A 25,795-nucleotide genomic window follows, 5' to 3' on the forward strand; every position below is an offset into this window, starting at 1 on the left:
TGTACAAGTGGGAGATACAGTGATGCTTGTGGATGACTTGTTACCCAGATGTGAATGGAAACTGGGACGCATTTTAGAGACTGTCACTGATGAAGATGGACTGGTAAGAAAGGGTAAAATATGTATAGGAGATAAGAGACTTAGCGAGAAAGGGGAACGCCTTGGTAAGCTGTCAGTGCTAGAACGTCCAGTGCAGAGGTTAGTCTTGTTATTAGAAGCTACTTAAGTACATTTCACTGATGTTTATGCTTTATTTTCCAAATGATACAGATTTGAAAATTATTTGTGTTTGTGGGTATTGTCATGCCCGGCTCGTCCGCTCCTCCTGTGTGCCACGCCCCCTGATTACCCACGTGTTTTCTCCCGATTGTACCCAGCTGTATCCAGTTCATTTGCTCAGTCCTGTCTATTTCAGTCCGTGTCTTACCTGAGTCCTTGGTCCGTCATTGATGTTGTCAATGTCTGTTTCCCGTCCTGCTCCGGTTTCCCCTAATAAAACCCCGTTTTCCCCATATCCCGCTTGCCTGCCTGCTCCTTACCCGCACGATCGCCCGTCTGCTACACCCCGATCGTGACAGGTATTGCTTGGAACACACGTAATTTTGGTGGGAGTGTAAATAACCCCAAGGTTTGACATGAGACTAATTAATGTTACAAAACATATTGAGTTGCGTATTGCATATTTTTAAATATACGTTTGTATTCTGTATTCATTTGTATACATTCATTCATGCTTATGTACACTGAACAAAAATATAAACGCAACACTTTTGTTTTTGCTCCCATTTTTCATGAGATGGACTTAAAGATCTACAATTCATTCCAGATACACAATATTACCATTTCTCTCAAACATTTCTCACAAATCAGTCTAAATGTGTGATAGTGAGCACTTCTGCTTTGCTGAGATAATCCATCCCACCTCACAGGTGTGCCACATCAAGATGCTGATCTGACATCATGGGTAGTGCACAGGTGTACCTTATACTGCCCACAATAAAAGGCCACCCTGGAATGTGCAGTTTTGTCTCACAGCAAAATGCCACAGATGCCACAAGCATTGAGGGAGCGTGCAATTGGCATGCTGACAGCAGGAATGTCAACCAGATCTGTTGCTCGTGCATTGAATGTTCATTTCTCAACCATAAGCCGTCTCCAAAGGCGTTTCAGAGAATATGGCAGTACATCCAACCGGCCTCACAACCGCAGACCACGTGTAACCACACCAGCCCAGGACCTCCACATCCAGCAGGTTCACCTCCAAGATCGTCTGAGACCAGCCACTCAGACAGATAATGCACGGCCCCATGTTGCAAGGATCTGTACACAGTTCTTGGAAGCTGAAAATGTCCCAGTTCTTGCATGGCCAGCATACTCACCGGACATGTCACCCGTTGAGCATGTTTGGGATGTGCTTGACCGGCGTATACGACAGCGTGTACCAGTTCCCACTAATATCCAACAACTTCGCACAGCCATTGAAGAGGAGTGGACCAACATTCCACAGGCCACAATTGACAATCTGATAAACTCTATGCGAAGAAGATGTGTTGCATTGCATGAGGCAAATGGTGGTCACACCAGATACTGACCGGTTCTGAGTCCCCAGACCCCCAATAAAGCAAAAAACTGCACATTCCAGGGTGGCCTTTTATTGTGGGCAGTATAAGGTACACCTGTGCACTACCCATGATGTCAGATCAGCATCTTGATGTGGCACACCTGTGAGGTGGGATGGATTATCTCAGCAAAGCAGAAGTGCTCACTATCACACATTTAGACTGATTTGTGAGAAATGTTTGAGAGAAATGGTAATATTGTGTATCTGGAATGAATTGTAGATCTTTAAGTCCATCTCATGAAAAATGGGAGCAAAAACAAAAGTGTTGCGTTTATATTTTTGTTCAGTATAGTTTTATTTAGTGGGACCCTTTTTTTGAGGGGCTACCAGAACATCGTTAAGCTAAGCTAAGTGGAGAACGTGTTTGTCTTTTGCTTTATGATATTTTGTAAATGGTTTAAGCCCCCCCCCCTGGTAAAGGCACAAGCTCTTACGTTGGCTACGTTTTTTTTTTGGTAATTAATTTATTTTAAATAAATCGTGAACCATCAGTCAAGTCTTTCGGCCATCAATCCGAGGGGAATGCTACAGAGGAGTATGATGGATTCAAAGATTTAGTATCTACTAAAGGAAACACATCAAAAGCGACCCAAACCAGAAAAGACGGCTGGCAAAAAGTGTCCGACAAATTAATTGTGTATTAAAGTAGTTTTTAGTTATTGTATTTATCACTTGAATGCAGTGTTATGGTTCCAGTGTTTCATTATTCTTTTATTGTCATAATTACAGATAAAATACACGCACAATCGTGCAGGACATGGGAACAAGTTAAAGTGAAGTACAAACACAACAGTTCATTCATATATATATATATATATATATATATATATATATATATATATATATATATATATATATATATATATATATATATATATGTTTGTATGTATGAGTTTGTGTGTGTATGTATGTGTTTGTTGATTTTACGTATATGAATGGCGAGGCCATGACTGAACCCATTTCCACGCACGGACACTATTAAGTCTGTGAGCTAATCCTAGTTTACGCAGAACAAACCCAGAGAGACATGCATGCTAGTGGGCTGTAACACTGTTACCTCTCAGGGCTCTTTCTCTTACACCCCACAGGGGGGCGCATTTCATGGCTTGCACTATAAATGTTGCCACTCACAGCCACTAATGTCCTGATGCCCCAGGGCACCGGTCCATAACCCGATGTGCAGCCCCCACAGCCAGCCTTAACGTCCCATTTTTAATTATTTAAATTTTTTATCTACATTTATGTATTGAACTATACTGTATGGTATTTTCAGGATTTTTTCTTTGTGTTCTGTGTACTTTTTAAACTTGTTATCCTACAGAAATTTCATTTACTTCTAAAAATGTTTACTTATTTTTGCACTGAATCAGCAAAATTTAATTGTCTCCATTGGCAAAGAAACCAATAGTCTTTCTCTTTTTTTGATGATCCTGCCTCATTATTAAGCCACATTGTTCCGTTAAACATGTTAAACTAAAGTCTTAGTCTGACCATAATCTAATGGATTCATGAGTGAAATTATTTATTAACACAGAAGCATCTGTCTCGCATGCTGACAATCTATTGATGAGTCATTCTTTAATGGACATGGGGGGGGGGGGGGGGGGGGGAAACAGGCAAACCAGTGTTTTTACAGCTCTGTGCTGTGGACTGAAATTTAAAATCTACTTTGCGATTAAATAACTTCCAATTCCAGCTCACAGGAAGCCAGGTGTTACAGTAATCCTCATCCATTTACCTCAGATGTTATTTATATAGAATACAGACAAAACTTTTGTTTAAATTCTCAAGGTGATGGAATCTGTTAAAGGTAAAAATTGGTGCGTTCATTATAAATATGTTATTTCCTCATAGCTTGTATGTGTCTCTGTGCCATTTGACTGAGAGTCTGAATGTCATTAACAGTGTTTGTTTAAATGCACATTTACCTTTGATCCGTAGGAAAAAGTCCCTCTCTGAAGTTGAGTGGTTTATCGATTGACGCGTCACTCTTCATGGAAACACAGCTGGGTACAGGGGAGTCTGCTCTCTTCATCAGGACACTGTGGGCAGCAAGAGGAAACAAATCCTCATGGTATAAATATAATTCATACAATGGGGACGGCATCACACTGCTGTTTAGCCTTCTGCTCTGCCTTCATGTACTTTGATATGCTGTGAAGATCTTGATGTAAACAGACTTATTTACAGTCAGGTGTTAAGGAAATTGTCTCATCTAAAATTTAGATATTATATGAAACTTTTAGTATCACTGTTAAAAACCTCCATAACTAGAATTGACTGATGTTCCTTTTTACCTGTTTATATATGTTTTTGTTTATTTAGTTTTGTTATGTGGCCATTTTGTATAGGAGGGATGGTCTGTTACTCGCCTCTAGTATAAAAGAACTGGCTGATTGTGGAAGAAGACGGTGAAGACAGAAGATGGCGAGGTCTTTTTATTAAGCTACACATATTAAAGTGCTGCCCACTGACCAGCTCTAGCTAGGAGCCCAGTTTACTTTTATGTTCTGGCCTGACTATAGACCCAGAGAGACATGCATGCTAGTGGGCTGTAACACTGTTACCTCTCAGCGCTCTTTCTGTTACACCCCACAGGGGGGCGCATTTCAGAAGCAGATCCATCCATTTCTATGCTGATCCAGACCAGATGATTCCTGCTGGGGCCTCTGTGAACATGAAGGGTAAGTAGATACATAGATAAATACACAATATCGAGTACTCAGCATTTTTACAGCAAACTGATCAATTGTGTCTCCATTCTGTTATGTTCCATGTGTAGAATTACACATAGTAAAGAGGTTTAGTGCAAACTTTCAATGCCACATTTTTTATAAATATATGTATAAACATCCTCTCCTGGAGCCGACACCTTATGGTGGTGGAGGGGTTTGCGTGTTCCAGTGATCCCAGGAGCTAAGCTGCCCGGGGCTTTATGCCCCTGGTAGGGTCACCCAAGGCAAGCAGGTCCTGGATGAGGAACCAGACGAACTGCGGCTCATTAGACCCCTTATGATGAGTAAAAACATGGATTCACGTTCTCCCTCCCCTGGACGCGGGTCACTAGACTTTTATGGATGGAATTTCTAGGCTCAACCAGGGCATTGAGGGTGTCCGGTTTGGTGACCTCAGGATTGGGTCTCTGCTTTTTGCAGATGATGTGGTTCTGTTGGGCTCATCAGACCGTGACCTTCGGCTCTCACTGGAGCAGTTCGCAGCCGAGTGTGAGGCGGCTGAGATGAGAATCAGCACCTCCAAATCTGAGACCATGGTCCTCAGCCGGAAAAGGGTGGAGTGCTCTCTCTGGGTCGGGGAGGAGGTCTTTCCCCAAGTGGAGGAGTTTAAGTATCTCAAGGTCTTGTTCACGAGTGAGGGAAGGATGGAGCGGGAGGTCGGCAGGCGGATCGGTGACTGCAGTGGGTGCATGTATACAGCAGTGATATTCCAGCAGACCAGGGGAGGACAGATGTACTTAAACAAAGTACATCTACACAGTACAGTACAAAAACAAGGACCTCCATCACACCTATCACCCCCCTACCCTCCCCCCCGGAACTCAGAATACACAAAGCGGATGTGAGCCGGCTGTTCCAGAAACATAAATCCAAGAAGCCCCCAGACCAGACGGTGTCTCCCCCTCCTGCCTCAGAACCTGTGCTGATCAGCTGGCTCCCATCTTCACCCGCATCTTCAATAGATCCCTGGAGCTGTGTGAAGTTCCCTCCTGCTTCAAACGCTCCACCATTATCCCGTCCCCAAGAAACCCACCATCACAGGACTGATGACTACAGACCTGTCGCCTTGACGTCTGTGGTCATGGAATCCTTTGAACGTCTGGTTTTAGCCCATCTGAAGGACATTACAGGACACCAGCTGGACCCCCTGCAGTTTGCCTACCGGGCAAAAAGGTCGGTGGATGATGCAGTGAATATGGGGCTGCATTATATCCTGCAACATCTCAACCGTCCAGGAACTTTTTCCAGGATCCTGTTTGTGGACTTTAGTTCGGCTTTCGACACCATTGTGGCTAATCTCCTCTCCTCCAAACTCTCCCAGCTCAGCGTGTCACCAGCTACCTGCCAGTGGATCACCAGCTTCCTGACAGACAGGAAGCAGCAAGTAAGGCTGGGGGGGGTCACTTCTGAAACACGGTCCCTCAGTATCGGTGCCCCTGAAGGATGTGTCCTCTACCCACTGCTCTTCTCCCTCTACACCAATGACTGCACCTCCAGGAACTCAGCTGTAAAACTCCTGAACTTTGCAGACGACACCATCATTGGACTCATTCAGGATGGTGATGAGTTTGCATACTGGCAGGAAGTGGAGCGGCTGGTACTCTGGTGCAGTCAGCACAACCTGGAGCTGAACACGCACAAGACTGTAGAGATGACAGTGGACTTCAGGAGACGTCCGTCATCACTGCCCCCCCTCACCATATCAGACAGCCCGGTGTCTACTGTGGAGTTCTTCAAGTTCCTGGGTACCACCATCTCCCAGGACCTGAAGTGGGAGACCAACATCTCCTCCATCCTCAAAAAGGCCCAGCAGAGGATGTACTTCCTGAGACAACTGAGGGAGTACAGTCTTCCAGAGGAGCTGCTGATCCAGTTCTACACTGCAGTCATTGAGTCTGTCCTCTGCTCCTCCATCACAGTCTGGTATGGAGCAGCCACCAAACAGGACAGGAAGAGACTGCAGCGGACCGTACGGACAGCAGAAAGATCATCGGTGCCCCCTGCCCTCCATCCAGGACCTGTCTCTCTCAAGATCCAGGAAAAGGGCAGGAGAATCATCACAGATCCCACACAGCCTGGACACAGACTTTCTGAGCTGCTGCCCTCTGGCAGACGATATAGAAGCCTGCAGCCCAGGACACCCGACACAGGAACAGCTTCTCTCCCCTCGTCATCTCCCTCCTAAACAGCTGATCTGTCACACTGCTAAACACCTACAGCACTGCAACTGCACTGTATGTACAGTCTGTGGGATATATTTCTGTAATCTTTGTATTTTCTGTATATAAGATTTACATTTATATCGTATTGTTCATTTACACACTTTATGTGTATATGTGTGTGTATGTATATATGAATGTATCCATAAATATATTTACATTTATAAATAGTATAAACATATTATAAGTACAAATAACACTTTTATACATTTTTTTAACATTTACCTTTATATTTATAAATATAAATCCATATTACATATTCATATTGTAGATTGTTGTTTTTACACTCTTGTGCTTGAGACCATCGACCGGAATCTAATTCCTTGTATGTGTTCGCTCACATACTTGGCCAATAAACGCGATTCTGATTCTGATTCTGAGACTGATTTTCAAGGGACCTAAAAGTATGACAAGTCCAAATCGCTATTACAACAGTTCCGAATATACTTTAACCATGTCGAAGTCACAAAGATTTTCCTATTTTTTCCTCAACTCGTTCTCACACTGACACTCTCACTCCTCCATTGAGAGATCTCTTTCTAGCTTATTACTGTTAATGATTTGTTGTGATTGTTCGGCTCCACTACTTACGGTTTGGCGGAGTGGCCCCAACCCCTGCCCCCCCAGTAGACATACATATGAGGTGATTGATGTATGGATTGATTCTGATCTTGTATGGACTAATCATCCCGAGATTCAAATACGTCGTCCACGATTCACCCATAATATTATTGTGCCATTGTTGAACTGCACAAACATGTTTTTCATTGGTCACTTGTATAACTTGTTTTTCACGAATAACTTCTCACGGAAAGAGCTGGAACACATGTCTTGTCTTGTCTTTCTCTGGAGAAAGGGACGCTTACCTTGCTTCTCCCAGGGGAAAAGGGGAAGCGTTGCTCAAAATGCTTCGTTACCACCATCGCAAACCCACCGTCTGTGTAAAAGTCAAGTTTGTGTCTCTAAAATCACACCGTGTGTTTATTTTCCGGTAAAATGTGTGACTCCCCCCCTCCGTATTTACTCCGCTCGGTCCGCGATGTGTGATTCATTCCTGCTCGCTGGCTCTGCTGCGCCCTTTTCGGCACTGATAATAAAAAGCTCACACTTATACACACACACGCACACACACATATATACATCAGACTTACGTACTATTTGCTTTAAACTGTTTAAATACGACTGCAAAGTATGAATACAATTTCAGATTGGAGAACACAGAACAGATCCGTAGTAAAACCTTTGACTTAATAAAATGTTAAGCCTTGAGTTTAACCCGGATGTGTCGGCACACTAGCATATTAATCCCCAACACTTTAAAAAAGAAAAACTTAATATAGCTTCAAAATATTACAGCCTACGCCCCGGTCCATGTTTACGCAGCACTATATATTAGGTGAACTCATGGCTGAGCGTAAGTAATTAAATATTGTTGATGTTAATTCGAAAACTCTTCTGATACACGTACAGTAACCTACTGTGCTGTACGGACGTATATTTAATGTTTAATTATATTGAACACTCAAATTTCTCATTACATTTGGAATAATAAGAAGCCAAGGATTAAGTATTCTGTTCTCACCAGACCGAAAAACCGTGACAGTGTCTCTTTTTGCCAAATCTGCTGTTTTATTTTAAATCCCGCTATATATGTAGGCTGTGCAAAACATATTCATTTTATTATATAATAATAATAATAATAATAATAATAATAATATAGTCTTACCTTGAAACATAGAATATCTTTAAATTATTCCAGAATCTTAATAAAATGTTTCTTGATAAAATTGCGACGCTGCCTTTAAAATCCCGACACTTAATTTCACTTTCGTTTACAGGCAGGAAATAAGCTCCGTTTCATGCAAAAAATGGACAAGGACTCAGCGGCACATCGTAGAGTTTTGGGGGGATATTATCTATGTAACTTAATAATTAGTAACAATAAAGGTAATTCGGTTATAACACACATTCAGGATGATCGTGCATGTAAAAAGCGGTACTGCAGTAACACTTAAATCATTAACAGTGGCGATTTGAGAAATTTAGAAATGGGATCAAACCCATTTGGGGGTTGAGGCGTCAAAGACAAAACTGTGTAATTTTATAATTTCATCAAAATATATTAACTGGTGCAGCAAAGTAAAGGTCAAATTAAATACTTGAATCACACTTTTTTTATTTCCAATGCTCAACAAGCACAGCTAACATTATACAGACAGAACATTAAACAAAACAAGAACAAAGATATTTAGACAGTTATTGCAAAGTAAAAGATACCATCTCAGTACCAAATATAACAGAACATTTTAGCACTATGTCTATACATCAGGTTAAAAAAAGCATCAAATCAGGATACAGTTCTGATTGTTTTTATTTTTAGACTTTCTGATCAGATTAATATAATTTATTAGGTCTAATTTGTGAACAGGGAAAAATAGGTTAGATTTATTGTATTTACATTTATGAATATAAAATTAGTAGTATTAAATTTATCCGTATTGTCGCGCCCGGCTTGTACGATCCTCCTGTGTGCCACGCCCCCCTCGTTAACCTCAAGTGGATGCCCGATGTTATCGGCTGTTTCTTGTTTCATTCAGTCCTGTGTATTTAAGTCCACGTCACAGTACGTATCCCCAGTTCCGTCATTGACGTCGTGCTCCGTGTTCCGCCTCGTCTGTTTGTTCTACCTAATAAGCCGGAGTTCCTGATTCTCCGCTCCCTGCTCGTCCGACGGCAATCGTGACATGTATTCTTCCGGGTACAAAAACCCGCAAAAAACTTCTTTACAAGAAAACTGAAAATTATGACATACATTTGTTTGTATCATGTTAAGCATATCAGAGCAGAATTTTTCAGCAAAAGGGCAAGACCAAAATAAACGAACATTAGTTTTCAGTCACATTCACAGAAAGAACAGCTGGTGTCAATCTCTCTGATCCTTTTAGATTGCAAAATATTTGGAAGGATAAACTTTATGTGTCAATTTAAAGGTGACTTCTTCTACTTTATTTGTTGATAAAAACTTAGAAGGTAACTTTTTCCAAGGTATATTAACAGGTGTTGTGCCGAATTCTGCACCCCTGCTGTGAAATGCAGGGAATAAATATATAGTAATTATCTTTCTCCACAATGAAGAGAGTGTTCTGGTACAGTGATCCGAAATACCTAAACAAAAAAGATATTTATCTTTATGAGGGCTAATCTGGCAGGAAGTTAATTTCCAATCTCCCCTTTGATTCTATCACGAAATGCTGCTAGCAAGCGACATATTTAAAGAAATAGATATTATAAGTTCATGAATGCAATATCACGTGCAGCGCGGGGGGGGGGGGGGGTCATTTTACGGCAGCTTACTTGTTTCGTATTTAAGAAACTGGCTCAGTACCTGTGTTATTAGTACCTTACAAAGTTCGTACTGTTTATTGATCTTTTTCTATTGTGCAGGTTTATGGAAAGCATATTAGGAGGAGGTGAACTGACAGGAACATACAGGGGTGGAAGGGGGTGTGTCCTTTAGCATAAGGGTATGCACCCTTTTCAAATCTATCTGCTAAGATAACTTTAGGGGACCTGCCATGAATTGCACCCTCTTTGAATTCTGGGTCTGAATGTCCTACATAAATGAAATTTGCTCAGGTAGTACTATTTGCTACTGTCAGAAGTATTCTTTTCTTTTTTTCTCGGAACTTTTTTTAAAAGCTGTATGATTTATTTTTCATGTTTTCATGTCTAATCAATTAGAATCAATAAAAGTGATGACACTGAATATTGTTGTCTACAAGGCTGTGCCCTTTATTTTTGCACTCATCATCAGGACTCAGTGTCTAAATCTAAATAGATGAGACCTATAACTGCAACACAATGCATAATAATCATGTTCCAGATCTGGCTATTGGCTGTGTAAGTTCCCAGTTTCCCTGTGACGTGCTAAAGATTATTAACTGGATATGTGGGTTAGTACTGTTCGGCATTACTTCATTATTCATATATATGTTTTTGTCTAAAATATAGCTTCAGAATTACATTACTTATCAACTATTTCATACGGACATTTTGAATTTTTAAAAAGATTTCACTTTTTTATGTTACACGTACACCTTTAAGGCGCTCTTTGACATCAGCCAATTAGGCAAGGTCCTCGACTCAGAGACTCTGTGCTAGAGAACTGGTTAGTTACATTTCAACTACATAAAATCGCATAATCTAGCCATGGATACTGAAATTTATCAGAAGATTTTTATTTACAAAACTAAAGGACAATACCCACCAGGTTTTTTGAAAGCCCAAAAAGGTGATCTTCGACACAAAGCGTCTAAATATTGTGTAGAAGGCAAGTATGAAGTTACGCGCACTAAATTGGCATTTAGTCAGAATTTCATTATGTACAACCATAAATAATTTTTAATTGAGGCATATGTGGATTATGACCTTAGAGCTGAGTGATTTTTAGGGGTCCAAGCGATTTATATGGTAGGCCTATTTGGCAGCAACATTAATGTCCAAAAAGATTTAGGATTGTGTGCTGATTTTTATCAATTCGTATTTAAATGTTATTCTTAGAATATTTGGTACCACTTTACAATAAGGCTCCCCTTCACCACTTATAATTGGTAGGAATGCATTGAAAATGTCACGATCGGGGCTAGCAGAACGGCGATCGTGCGGGCAGGCAAGCAACAAACAGGCTGGAAGCTGAAAATCAGGGCAAACGAGGGGTTTATTTGGAGACGAAGCACGAACATCGACTAACATCCGCAAGGCCGGAGCCGGAGGGGACCTCGGAACGGCCGAGGAGGCAGGGCGAGGGACAGACAGAGGGGACGAGAAGGGAGTCGGAGGGGACCCTGGTGAGGGCAAGGAGAGGGGGGGAGCTGCAGCAGGTGGCGACGTCCTCCGACGAGCCGGAGCGGGAGGACCCGCAGGCGACCGCCGAGGAGTCGGCGGAGGGAGCGAGGCAGGGCGACGAGGGTGTGAAGGGGGACCCGCAGGCGATTGCCGACCCGGGGGACCAGGACCTGCAGGCGCCGACCTAGCCGCAGCGCTGGCGAGGGAGGACGAGCCAGGGGTAGGGCGGGAGGGACCCCAGTCCTTCGTCTGTGTCCCCTCCCTTTACGGGACACAGATGATATGATCCCCGGTCGGGGTCGAGTTCGCCGAGGTGCGGGCCAAAGAGTCATTAGAAGGGTCCCCGAGGGGTCCCATTCGAGCTCCTCCACCTCTGAGGAGGGAGGAGCGATGGTGGGGTCCTCCGGGACCTCCTCGGGGACTGGGGCAGAAGGGACTGAAGAGGGGTCAGGGACAGGAGTCACCGGGGTAGAAGGGACTAGAGTGGGGCCAGGAACAAGGGCCCCAGGGGCCACAGTTACAGGAGGTGGAAGGAGCGCCTCGGGCGTGGGAGCTGCAGGCAGAGGGGGCACCTGCCCGGGAGCTGCAGGCTGCTACAGAGGGGGAGCTGCAGGCAGCGTAGGCAGGGGAGTCTGCGCAGGCGGTGGCTGCGCAGGCGGCAGGAGCGGGGTCCGAAGGCAGAGGCGGCTGCACAGGAGCGGGGTCCGTAGGCAGAGGTGGCTGCACGGGAGCGGGGTCCGAAGGCAGAGGCGGCTGCACGGGAGCGGGGTCCGCAGGTAGGGGCGGCTGCGCCGGTGCTGGAGCTGTGAGCAGAGGCAGTAGCTCGGAAGTAGGCGCCGCAGCCTTCCGGAGCTGGATCAGCCTCCTTACACCCTCTGCCAAGCGCTCGAGGTGCCCTTGATCAGAGGAGGGGGTGAAGGCATCAAAGTCCCTCCTGAGCTGTCCGGTGAGCTTGTCTAGCTCCGGGCTACCCGGGGTGGCCGAATCTGCAATCACCCTCCAGTAGAGCCCTTGGAGGGTGAAGAATCGATTGGCCAGGGCAGCCTTTGCGTCTGGCAGAGGCGTGGGGAGCGCCTCAGGGGCAGCTGCTGCTCTAATGCCTCCCCCGTTGGCCAGTGGCTCAGGCCGGAATAAATACCGCTCGGGGGGCGGTAGATGTCCCGGGGGGAATGGCTCCGGGTCCGGGAACATGAAGGGCTCTTCCTCTTCGTCGTCACTTGCGAACCCCAGCCGAGCCAATGAGCAGGCTCCCAGACGTATCGGTCCTGGGTCTGGGAGCGAGACAGGTTCCTCCTCAGTCGGGAGCCATAGCTTGGAGAGCAAGCGAGCTCCCAGGTAGATCTCCGGCTCCTCCGGGATCCTCCCTCTCCTCTGTCTCCTCTTTTTTTTGGGGTCTGTCATTCTGTCACGATCGGGGCTAGCAGAACGGCGATCGTGCGGGCAGGCAAGCAAGAAACAGGCTGGAAGCCGAAAATCAGGGCAAACGAGGGGTTTATTCGGAGACGAAGCACGAACATCGACTAACATCAATGACAGACAAGGGAAACAGGTAAGACCAGGACTTAAAATAGGACAGGACTAATCAAAGTAATCGGACACAGCAGGAGACGATCAGGGAATCACACATGGCTAATCAGGGGGCGTGGCACACACGAGGAGCTGACGAGCCGGGCATGACAGAAAACTGTGGTATAACTTGTTTATAATTGTCTATTAATGATTTACGAAGTGGTACAACCTAATTTATAACCTGCTTATAAACAATTCATAACCCCTTTATAAGGGTAGCCTTATTGTAAAGTGGCACCGAATACTTTGTTATACTTCGGAAATTCTCTTTTCACCTCCCCCATTTTGCGCTCTGAGAGCAAAAGACGGCTTTCTGCCGTAGTACCTCAGGGACGTAAAGGCCTTGTTTAAGGACCCACAAACATGCCGAGAGTAGATTTGAACCAGCGACTTTCCGGTCATGAGCACTGAGGTTTCACTTGCTGAGCCAAACACTGCCTCCGGACGTTTTGTGTGCGAAGTACCTTTCTACATCTTTTTTTTTCATTATTATATGCGCAACCATCATAATGTGCGCTCCAGACTTTGTCACATGCGCATTCGCCCGTGACTGGTGCGCACAACTCGCGTGACTAAAATACATCTCCCTATAACTACTTTAAAGTAAACCTGTTAATCAATTAAGACTACAAGGTGTGAACGTGAAAAAAATAAATGTGACCACCTCGTTTTCATTCTTGATTACTATATTTCAGTGTAGCAATCCTATGTGCAGTATTTGTTAAAATACAACCAAAAATACATGATTAAACGTAATGATGTACTGTTTCGCAATCAAATGAACCAAACCTGGAGGAGAACATGCCAGGACATCAAAATCTGATAAAGAGTTGGGATTATTCAGCAACATATTGATTGACCCACAGGCAGCCAAATGCGCCCATCCCCCACCCCCTGAATGACTGTCTCTGTGAAACAGTATCCACCCCCCTGAATGACTGTCTTCTAAGCTGCACTATGCATAGGGCAGGTCATTAAGCACACACTACCTTGACTGACATATTGTACACATTGCACTCAGACACTCGTATTATTGTCAATTATTTGATGTCTATGTCTTTATAGGTGTCAGAGTGTGTGACATGCCAGGCCAGTCAGAATGTAATAAAACAACAAGTGCAATATACAGTGGCTTGCAAAAGTATTTGGTCCCCTTGAACTTTTCCACATTTTGTCACATTACAGCCACAAACATGAATCAATTTCATTGGAATTCCACGTGAAAGACCAATACAAAGTGGTGTACACGTGAGAAGTGGAATCATACATGATTCCAAACATTTTTTACAAATAAATAACTGCAAAGTGGGGTGTGCATAATTATTCAGCCCCCTTTGGTCTGAGTGCAGTCAGTTGCCCATAGACATTGCCTGATGAGTGCTAATGACTAAATAGAGTGCACCTGTGTGTAATCTAATGTCAGTACAAATACAGCTGCTCTGTGACGGCCTCAGAGGTTGTCTAAGAGAATATTGGGAGCAACAACATCATGAATTCCAAAGAACACACCAGACAGGTCAGGGACAAAGTTATTGAGAAATTTAAAGCAGGCTTAGGCTACAAAAAGATTTCCAAAGCCCTGAACATCCCACGGAGCACTGTTCAAGCGATCATTCAGAAATGGAAGGAGTATGGCACAACTGTAAACCTACCAAGACAAGGCCGTCCACCTGAACTCACAGGCCGAACAAGGAGAGCGCTGATCAGAAATGCAGCCAAGAGGCCCATGGTGACTCTGGACGAGCTGCAGAGATCTACAGCTCAGGTGGGGGAATCTGTCCATAGGACAACTATTAGTCGTGCACTGCACAAAGTTGGCCTTTATGGAAGAGTGGCAAAAAGAAAGCCATTGTTAACAGAAAACCATAAGAAGTCCCGTTTGCAGTTTGCCACAAGCCATGTGGGGGACACAGCAAACATGTGGAAGAAGGTGCTCTGGTCAGATGAGACCAAAATGGAACTTTTTGGCCAAAATGCAAAACGCTATGTGTGGCGGAAAAGTAACACTGCACATCACTCTGAACACACCATCCCCACTGTCAAATATGGTGGTGGCAGCATCATGCTCTGGGGGTGCTTCTCTTCAGCAGGGACAGGGAAGCTGGTCAGAGCTGATGGGAAGATGGATGGAGCCAAATACAGGGCAATCTTGGAAGAAAACCTCTTGGAGTCTGCAAAAGACTTGAGACTGGGGTGTAGGTTCACCTTCCAGCAGGACAACGACCCTAAACATAAAGCCAGGGCAACCATGGAATGGTTTAAAACAAAACATATCCATGTGTTAGAATAGCCCAGTCAAAGTCCAGATCAAAATCCAATGGAGAATCTGTGGCAAGATCTGAAAACTGCTGTTCACAAACGCTGTCCACCTAATCTGACTGTACTGGAGCTGTTTTGCAAAGAAGAATGGGCAAGGATTTCAGTCTCTAGATGTGCAAAGCTGGTAAAGACATACCCTAAAAGACTGGCAGCTGTAGTTGCAGCAAAAGGCGGTTCTACAAAGTATTGACTCAGGGGGCTGAATAATTACGCACACCCCACTTTGCAGTTATTTATTTGTAAAAAATGTTTGGAATCATGTATGATTTTCGTTCCACTTCTCACGTGTACACCACTTTGTATTGGTCTTTCACATGGAATTCTGATGAAATTGATTCATGTTTGTGGCTGTAATGTGACAAAATGTGGAAAAGTTCAAGGAGGCCGAATACTTTTGCAAGCCACTGTATATAATTTTTCTTTTACAGAGTTTTTTTGGTGACTCGCGTTCTCTGTAACATGAAAATCAAAACTCAAAGCCAAATTTACTTTGCCGATTTTAATGATTTACATTATGTATGTATGCCTTACTTTTAGCAAGAGCGCACAAAATCAAATCCTAGTTTCTAGCTTGCTTCAGAATAATGAACAGAAAAATGTACTGTTATGAAGGCAAACTGGTTTTATGTCCTTTTAGTGTATTGGTTTGTGTTGAGAAGGAGGAAATTCTTTACTGTGACACAGTATGGGTGGGACAAAATTCTTTCAATGAAAGTGAAAATTAAAGTACAGGAACACTTAACTCATCTGTCTGAAGGAACTGACTTAAGTGGATTTTCAGTCCAAGAGGTAAGTGTGAAACCCCATAATCTAATTCTCTCTTATTTTGATTATAATTCACAAAAAAGTGAGGATCATTATGACAAAACATCATTTTAATAAAAATAATAGCAAGATCGTATACAGTGGTACCTCAGTATTCAAACTCATTAGAACTCGAATTTCTTAAAAGTCGAACCAAGCAGTTCGAAAAAAATTACCTAGAACTCAATCTGAATCTCAGAAGTCAAACTGTGAACGCCGACCTAAGATAACTTGTACACGCGGGGAAATGAGTCACACAGCACGGCTCTCAGCGGAAACAAAGGGTAACGCTTCAGTCTCAGCCTTGCATGCGCTGTGATAACATCGTTTGTTGGCGATAGTGCTTTTTTATTGAAAATATCAGGTAATACACTGAACTTTATATCATTTTGGTAGCCATTGCTCACCAAAAAGTTACGCAATAGTAGTACAAATGTTACAACCTAAAAGTTTGCGATTTACAAACAAAATAAGGACTACAGAGTAATAATAAAAATAAACAATGGACCGCATGGCATAGTCTAGCATTGGCACAGTGTTGGGGCGTGGCTTGGGGTAGCGTTGGGGTACAGTCTTTATTGTTTTGGAAGCCATTAAGCAAAAAACGTTACGCACGGCGTTTATTTTCTTACTTTACAAATTACTGCTTTGATAAATGTGCTTAGATGTGTTTAGTATATGCTCTTCTTGTTTTATCCTGTTCATTTTATGCTTAAATGCTAAAAAAAATTCATACTTGGGTGGTATTTTTTGTGTCCGGGAACCAAATAATTGGTTTTCAATTATTTCTTATGGGGAAAATTCGATCAGAACTCAAACTTTTTAGGATTCGAACCCGAGTTCTGAACGGATTAAGTTTGAGTTCTACGGTACAACTGTAATTATTTTCATATTGATATCATATACATACACTGTTAATTGTAACTGTTTTGTTTGGTACAGAAAACATCTGTTTATTAATCCAGAAGTAAAGTGGCTAGTTTGCAGAAGAAAGTATGGCCAGCTTTTATGATGACTTTGACGCACCATTTGAATCCCGTTTGGAGCGTGACATAAAGAGAGGTAGGAGGACATACATCATGTACCATGGTACCACCCTGACAGCTGCATATAATATTCAAAAACACGGATTTCGGCCATCCATCGATGGCATGCTTGGACCTGGAGTCTATGTCAGTCGGAGCTTTCGGAAGGCCAGAGTCTACCCAAAAAATCTACCCTACAATGAGCAGCGAGCTGTACTCAAGCTGAGGATTCGAGTAGGAAAAGTAAAGAAGATCGACCGGCAGGGACACCCCCTCCAAAAATCCTGGCATGACATTGGATATGACACAGCCTGGGTGCCCCCCAACTGTGGAATGGTTCCTAGTGGTTTGGAGGAAGATTGTGTTTCGGATCCCAGCAGGATTGAAGTTTTAGAGATAATCCCAGTATAGTTCTTTATAATCTTCTCTTGTGGAACACAAATGTCATTTTGGAATTGTTGATATAATTGTTTTACTCATCTTTATTCTCGGTCACTTCCTTCTTTTTAAGAGTTTAGGGAATGCATTGTTCTTTAAAACTCAGTACATAAATGTTTATTTTGATCAAATACAATAATCTTCTATGGAGGTTGGTTTCTTTAGTAAGATGCTGTTGATCTTTGATTAATCATAGGAAAAATCCATACAAGTATTACAGCATCCAGTTTTATTCAATTATATGGATGGATGGATGAAAATGGAATATATGTTTGAATGTAGGAAGACAATAATAAAAAACACAATATGAACGACTTCTTTTTGTGTACCGCAGTGAAACTCCAGATGTAAACCTGATGCAACCTCTCCACCAATGCCATATATGGGAATGATGTGGGTACATTAGATGGTATATTATCTACTGCACCTACATCTCAGATAAAGGATCTTCATTATGGCACTAGTATCTAAATTTGTTTACTTGAAAATAGCTTTAGTCTTTAGTGCTGCAACTTATCATTGTCTTTGTTTTGCTTATTTTTTGTATTCAGTTTCTGTTTCAGTAAAACTTGAGTGACTGTCGGACTCGTTGCTCTGTTTCAGCATAACAATATAATCCAAGGTCTCCCATTCGTAACCTGACAGTGTCACTCGATGCTGGACAGATATCAGGGTTTCTGTTTCACCACTGACAAGCTCCCACTCCCGTTTGCTGCCTTCAAAGATGCAGGCCACTTCACCATTGTCACGTTGCTCTGTTTCAGCATAACAATATAATCCAAGGTCTCCCATTCGTAGCCTGACAGTGTCACTCGATGCTGGACAGATATCAGGGTTTCTGTTTCACCACTGACAAGCTCCCACTCCCGTTTGCTGCCTTCAAAGATGCAGGCCACTTCCCCATTGTCACGTTGCTCTCATATCTTCCAACAATGGAATCACAGCTGGAATCCACATGGTCTTGAGTAACATTTATCTTCTTGTTTGTATTAAACAGAACTAACCAAACTGAATGTGCACTGAAAAAGGATCCAATGGCTTAATAAAATGAGGCACCACCTACTTTCTATCCATTGTCTGTTCCTGCTTCTCCTGTACAAGGATAAGGGGGCACATTCATACACCATTTACAACAATGCACAGTTTGGTGACTCCAGTTCACCACTGCATGATTGTGCGGGGAAACTGGAATACCCAGAGGAAAGCCCATGACGACACAGGGAGGGCATGCACACTCCACACACAGGGAATCCTGGGGGAGACTGGAATACCCAGAGGAAAGCCCATGACGACACAGGGAGGGCATGCACACTCCACACACAGGGAATCCTGGGGGAGACTGGAATACCCAGAGGAAAGCCCATGACGACACAGGGAGGGCATGCACACTCCACACACAGGGAATCCTGGGGGAGACTTGAATACCCAGAGGAAAGCCCATGACGACACAGGGAGGGCATGCACACTCCACACACAGGGAATCCTGGGGGAGACTCGAACCCGGGTCCCCACAGTATGAGCTGATTGTGTGGGGAGACTGGAATACCCAGAGGAAAGCCCATGACGACACAGGGAGGGCATGCACACTCCACACACAGGGAATCCTGGGGGAGACTTGAATACCCAGAGGAAAGCCCATGACGACACAGGGAGGGCATGCACACTCCACACACAGGGAATCCTGGGGGAGACTGGAATACCCAGAGGAAAGCCCATGACGACACAGGGAGGGCATGCACACTCCACACACAGGGAATCCTGGGGGAGACTTGAATACCCAGAGGAAAGCCCATGACGACACAGGGAGGGCATGCACACTCCACACACAGGGAATCCTGGGGGAGACTTGAATACCCAGAGGAAAGCCCATGACGACACAGGGAGGGCATGCACACTCCACACACAGGGAATCCTGGGGGAGACTTGAACCCGGGTCCCCACAGTATGAGGTGACAGTGTTACCCACCGTGCCACCCCCCACGGAAACACTACAAAGCTGAATTTGGATGTAAAAATACGTATATTTCACGTTAGTTTGTAATGGTTAATATCAAGCATTCCTTTCATTTTTATCCTTATATATGATTACATATAATCTTACACTACATGCTTCATACTGTAGGAATTATTAGCTCAGGTAAATTTTAATATCTCCACCAATATGTTTTGAAATTAATTAATTTTAATTAATTATTATTTAATGCTGATTATTAACCAATTGTTATACCGAATGGTCGGCTCCTCCAAACTCAACTGCGAATCCCCGATATCTGTTAATGTGAGACTTAAATGGGATTCATTAATAACCAGTATCGCTTAATAACCTGGGTTAGTAGGCTCGTCCAGCGAGCTGCGTCACCAGGTAATGTAAACGATTAGTAGCGAAGCTCCCCTAACGGCCGATGAGAGAGAGTCTTGCGATATTTCATGCGAGTTTAGAGGTTTCAGAGCGTAGTAGCCAGATCGCACAGAGGCAGGGACTATTGTGAGCACTCAATGACGGAGGCTGAAGTTGTGTAAAAAGACATGCATTTATTCCTACAACTAACATAAGACAGACATTACACCTAACAAACAATAAACATGAAATAACGGAATAGACACAAACGATGTAATCATGAAAATGCAATGACCAGATTTAAAATGAGTAACCTAAAGAGGGAAAAACTGTTCTGCACAGCAAGCAGTCTGTGGAAATACGACCCTAAAGGAATATAGCAGGTGAATAGGACAGTTTAGGTTGTTAGAAATGAAAGGAAGTTGGTTTACTTGGATGCAGGAAAGAGGGAGGTCTTTGCAGTTGGTTGCAGTGGCTGATGAGCTGATGGGTGATGGCACTCAGGGAGGCGCGGTGTTTGCAGCGGTTGTTGGAGTGGAGCCCCTCTGATTCTTTCTCCTGGTAAAGCTTGGACTGAGTTTCAGTTCTTTGTCCAGCTGGGTCTTCACTGATAGGCTTCAGGAGGGCTTCTTGTGGGCTTCTCTTCTCCTGGGCTGATGGTCTTTGTTTCCTCTCCTCCGCTCTCCTCTGCTCCTGCCCTGGCTTTGTTCTGAGGTGCCAGGTTTTTTAGTGTAAAGTTCGTGAATAAGAGTGACCAGGAATTCGAGTCCTGGACCAATGGCTGACCATCCATTTGGCGGGCTTTCAGAAGGGGGTCTGTATCAGTCCTTTTGGGATTTATGACCAGACTGATTTCTCTTGTGATGATGATTTTCATTAGGCTGGTGTAACTTTTGATATATCCACTTTTGTGGTAACCACTGACCAGATTTTGAAACTGGAGTGATTTTCCTTCGGTTTGATACCAAACATGCCGTACCAGCCTAGCGGTTCACACCGAATACCATTTTGTAATGATTAATTAATGATTACTTATATAATGTCATTATGTTATGTTTCATTACTCACACCAGTGTATGGTACAGGTGGTTTAGGTTGTACCTCAACAGATATTACCCTTTATACAGACATTATATGACATATTCTTGTCATCAGCACATCTTACCCTTAGATAGACATGGTAGAATACAAAGATCAGATAAGGGCTGCTGAGGAATGTGGCAAAGAAAAGGGGGGGAGAAGGTTTGTCAGACAAAGGAAACGAATCTTTGAAAGTTAGGGGACACTAAGATCCCTGGTTAGACTATTCAATTTCCAAGATTATTCTGGTATATCATATATGCAGTGGTAGCTATACCTATTTATTTATTCAAATTTATACAAGTGTTTAAATGTGAGGGGTAAAATAATAGACACGCTGTGAACATGGTTATAAGGGTGGCACACAAGACTAAGACTGTCTAAGGACACACACACAAACATGATTTGCATATTGAGACTGGCGATCATAAGCAACGTACTATACAGGGTATAGAAAAACCAAACTTAACAGAAACTTTCTGTGGGGTGCTGGGTGAGTGGTATGCAAGGCAGGATGTCGGGTGATGGGGTTGTGTGCCAAGTTGAGGGGCCCCTGTCCCTGGGGATCCACTCTGCTATCTGTAGGTCGTTAAAACTTTGGGCAATAAAAGTTGGAGTGCTGGCCTCCCTTGTTATCTATGTGTGTGGGGTCACGAACCCCCCCTTTGGGGCCTAGGTCGATGTGTGCCTTCTCGTACCAGGGTAGGCCTTGTCTCAGGCCACCTGGAATTTAAGCTTTGTGATATGTGCATGTGTGATCCTACAATACCCATAATATTTTACTGCTATGTAATGTTCTTATGATATTGACCTACATTCATTCAGTAAGGCACAATCATATAACAGCTCGACCTAACTTTCTGTAACCTAAACTATCAATTCATTGATACTCACACACCATTCACACACATGCAAGCACTCCAACACACCACAATATGGTAACTCCAATTAACCTCATCATGTTTTTGGACTGTGGGGGGGAAACCGGAGTAGTTGGAGGAAACCCTACGATGACATGGGGAGAACATGCAGACTCCACACTCATGCAACCATGGGGGAGACTTGAGGCAACAAAAATCACGTCCAAAGTCAGTGGCATATTGTTACACGGTATTTAGGCGGCGCGTTTTATAAATGTGCGAGTGCATGATGCTTGTAATTGAGACAGATACGTGCTAGAAGTGCACTAATGGTATTTTGTTCTTTTATTTCATTTATATGCAATTTATTATAGAATACAACTGTTTCTTTCATACTGTTTAATGAAGCATCTAAAGAAAAATATTCATATATTAAGTAACAAACCATATAATAAAAAAATCAATCATTACCACAATTAAGCACATATTGTAATTGAAAGGACATTTGGATTGCTGAATATGCTTTTCACATATTTAGTTAAGTGAGGTGGACCATTACAATACAGCCATCAGAGGGTCGTGGCATTATTTGTGGCATGTTGTATGTTGCATAACATTGCCATGTGTGACGGATTCCTGTTGGACATTGATGAGGACACATTAGAGGACTTTAGGAGGCATGATGCTGAACTGCATGCACTGATGACAACAATGGAGTGGACACTGGTAGCAGCACGGGCAAGGAGGGTCAGCTGGCAGAAGAGCTGAATCATCTGTAGCTTCGTAAGGAATCTAAATTGTGAGATGTAGAAAAATAACAGCCCTATTGTCTTTTATTGGTAGAATTTAAAACACCTTAAACTGTAGGTTGTGCTTTGTTTGAACAAAGATTGCACTTTTATTTACATTTTACAAGCTGCAGACCCAAAATTAAAAACACCAAGCATAATTAAGTCCACATTGCCAGCTGCTGCTCTCATTCAGCAGCGAGCTTCTGTTTTCCTCGCCTCCTGACATCATTATACTGCTTTTGGTACTGTGTGGATGATCTAGTCAGGCTAGAAAATAAGGAGACACTCACTGCTACCTCATGCCATGCCTGTTTCACGCAGAGAGGGTTAGGTGGGCACCCTGTGCCGTCCCAATCAAGATGCTGCTCAGGGTGGCTGCTCATGTCACCCATACCATCTGCCAATGGATCACCAGGCACAGTACCCAGCTTTGGAGGGAGTGGGGTACAGCACTCTGCCAATGGACTCTGGAGCAGTGGAAGCATTCTGTGGAGTGACAATTCATGCTTCTCTGTATGGCAATTTGATGGATGCATCTGGATTAGGCAGATGGCAGGAGAATGTTACCTGCCTGACTGCATTATGCCAGCTGTACAGTTTGGTGGGTGAGAGATAATGGTATGGGGTGTTTATCAGGGGTTGGCATAGGCCCCTTAGTTCCAGTGAAGGGAACTCTTAATGCTTCACCATATGTTTTTGACAGTCCTACGTTGGGGAATGACCTTCTCTGTTCCAGCATGACATAAAAACATGACTGAGTGAGTTTGGTGTGGAACAAATAGACTGGCCCAGACGGAGCTCTGACGTCAACCCCATCACACTCCTTTGGGATGAACCAGAATGGGGATTACGAGTCAGGCCTGCATATCCAACATCAGTGCCGGACCTCGTAAATTCTCTTGCAGATTAATGGGCTTATTTGCACAGACACCCTCCAAAATCTTTTGAAAAGCCTTCCTTGATGAGTGGCGGCAGTTATATCTCCAAAGGGGGGTGAGGGGGGGCCTCAATATTGATGCCTAATAATTTAGAATGGGATGTCAACCTGGAAAGAAAAACAGCCTGACATCAATAAATACACCACCCACAGGGAAGAACTTCTTGAACAACCACAACTGTTCCATGTTGGTTACAAACAGAGAACATCCTGTAAGGTCAGTATTTGAGGATGAGGGATAATCTTTGTGTAGTTCTTTATAATCTTCTCTTACTAATAATAAAAGAGAGGGGGGACATTATACTTTAAGTAGGGATGTATTTTGGAGGGGGTGTCCCTGGTAGTGAATCTTCTTTACCTTCTTTACTTTACTCTCAGCCTGAGTACAGCTTTCCGCTCATTGGAGGGTAGATATATTGCGTAGGCTTTGGTCTTCTGAAAGTTCTGACTGACATAGACTCCAGGTCCAAGCAAGCCATCTCTGGACGGCCGAATTCTGTGCTTTGGAATATGTAATGCAGCTCTTAGGGTGGTACCATAGTACATGATGCATGTCCTCCTACCTCTCCTTATGTCATGCTCCAAATGGGATTCAAAAAATGCGCAAAAGTCATCTACAAATATGGCCAAGCTTCCCCGTGCAAACCAGTAAATTTACTTGTGCCTTAATAAACTGAGAGATCTGAGCAGCCCAGAATGTCCAGAAAACAAAGATATACAGCATATGTGGGTAACTCATATACATGCCATGTAATATGCCTGAAATCAAAGGGATAAAAAACACTCAAAATGGACAGGCTTCAAAGGGTTAAAACCTTTTGGCTAATATTGTGTAATATTGTGCCTCCCAAGCAGGTGTGACTCATCAAGGTACGGGCTCCACAAGACTTCTGCATTAGCCTTAAATAAATGATTGAATATTTACATGGACACACTTACTTTGCATTTACTTATTTTACTTGCAGTTTCCATAAGGTAAAATGTTGATACATAATTTCTTATGTTTTTATGTGAGCTAACTGGTTTGTACCAATTGGCTATTTGTCTTTTGTACTGAAGTAGTACTCAGTGCGTAACAGCCGTGGAATCTTGAATGGGTGATGACATCAGGGTTGGTATGAACTGGTCCTGACATGTTAGTGGGGGAGGAGGAATGTCTACTGCTACATACAGAGTATGTATAAAAAACTAGCTGAAAAGGTCAGGAGGACTGCTGATTCATTTTATTATTATTGTTTTCACATGTATTAATATACATAATATATAGATAGTTACATTGTTGTGTTTTGTCACACTTTTTTGCGTCACAGAAAGAATGTCTGCCTCCTCATCTGTACAAGTCAAACTAAAATAACATACAGAGTTGGGGGGGGGGGGCAGATGGACACCAACAGAATTCATGGTGTTCTTTTAATGACAACAGTCTTTTAATGACAACAGTCAATATAACAACTGAACGTTTCTTTTTATGACAGTTACCCACAAAGTGTGCAGCTTTTGTCACTGCAGTGTATCTTCCTGGGCTTTTGGAAGAACATTTCTAGAGCCTCTTGACATGCAAAGTCAGAGACGTCTGGCCCATTTATTGAGATCCGCATGCAGGCTGCAAGATGGTCTCCTTGGAGCCTATTGTGGATGTTTGTCTTGAGCTGCAAATTAATAATTGTTGGGGAAAGCGCCCGGCGTTTCCACCCCAACTCCACATTTACTAGACACACACAGGTTACAGTTTTACTTGCAAGGGTACCCACACTCTCTGCAATGCAAATTACAGCAGAATGTGTTACAAAGGGTGGTTCCCCTTGGCTTCTTTATTTATAGTCAATGGGGGGGCGCAAGAGAGGGAAGTGAGATTCTTATCTAAGTAGGCAGCTGTTACCCACCTACTTAGAGTACAATAGCTAAGAGTATGTGGCTAGAAGATAAGAAATAACGTATACATATATATTTACACTCATTGCTGATCATACAGAAATGATTAACAACTGTTTCTTCAACCTAACAGTCCCTCCTGTTTATCATGACAGTATGATCAGAAGCATCAACATTGTACAAGTTGCAAAAGCACTTTAGGTACAACCTTCATTTAGACCACATTGTCATTATCCTGGAAAACATTTAATTCCGTTTCTTCAGGTCCGAGCCCTGCATGGGTGCTTTCGGCTCGGCCGTCATTATGAATTATATGTCTTCTTCATCGCCATCGCTGGAAAC

General features: G+C 43.3%; 2 protein-coding genes and 1 long non-coding RNA gene across 8 annotated transcripts in view; 2 read left to right on the forward strand and 1 right to left on the reverse strand.

Annotated features, from left to right (window-relative positions):
* Nucleotides 1-25,795, forward strand: part of LOC125722471 (NACHT, LRR and PYD domains-containing protein 12-like) — a 243,911-nt gene that overhangs the window by 176,644 nt on the left and 41,472 nt on the right. The window lies entirely within an intron of this gene.
* The window catches only part of LOC125722475 (protein NLRC3-like), a 146,668-nt gene that overhangs the window by 37,385 nt on the left and 83,488 nt on the right, over nucleotides 1-25,795 (reverse strand). Inside the window, exons 1-3 of one of the 2 annotated variants that reach the window (XM_048998653.1) lie at nucleotides 8,302-8,383; nucleotides 4,189-4,290; nucleotides 3,550-3,663 (exon numbers count right to left, since the gene is read on the reverse strand). The exons of the other annotated variant lie outside the window; for it this stretch is intronic. Of the exons in view, the coding sequence (XP_048854610.1) occupies nucleotides 3,550-3,663; nucleotides 4,189-4,250 (176 nt within the window). The 5' untranslated portion in view covers nucleotides 4,251-4,290; nucleotides 8,302-8,383. Of the gene's footprint in view, nucleotides 1-3,549; nucleotides 3,664-4,188; nucleotides 4,291-8,301; nucleotides 8,384-25,795 lie in introns of those variants that run through there. 2 annotated transcript variants of the gene reach the window in all.
* On the forward strand, nucleotides 16,035-17,889 carry LOC125722538 (uncharacterized). The gene is made up of 2 exons (XR_007386449.1): nucleotides 16,035-16,097; nucleotides 17,055-17,889. It is a non-coding gene; the product is annotated as an uncharacterized LOC125722538 (long non-coding RNA).

This window comes from Brienomyrus brachyistius, unplaced genomic scaffold (assembly GCF_023856365.1).
Source record: "Brienomyrus brachyistius isolate T26 unplaced genomic scaffold, BBRACH_0.4 scaffold39, whole genome shotgun sequence".
Classification (NCBI taxonomy): Eukaryota; Metazoa; Chordata; class Actinopteri; order Osteoglossiformes; family Mormyridae; genus Brienomyrus; species Brienomyrus brachyistius.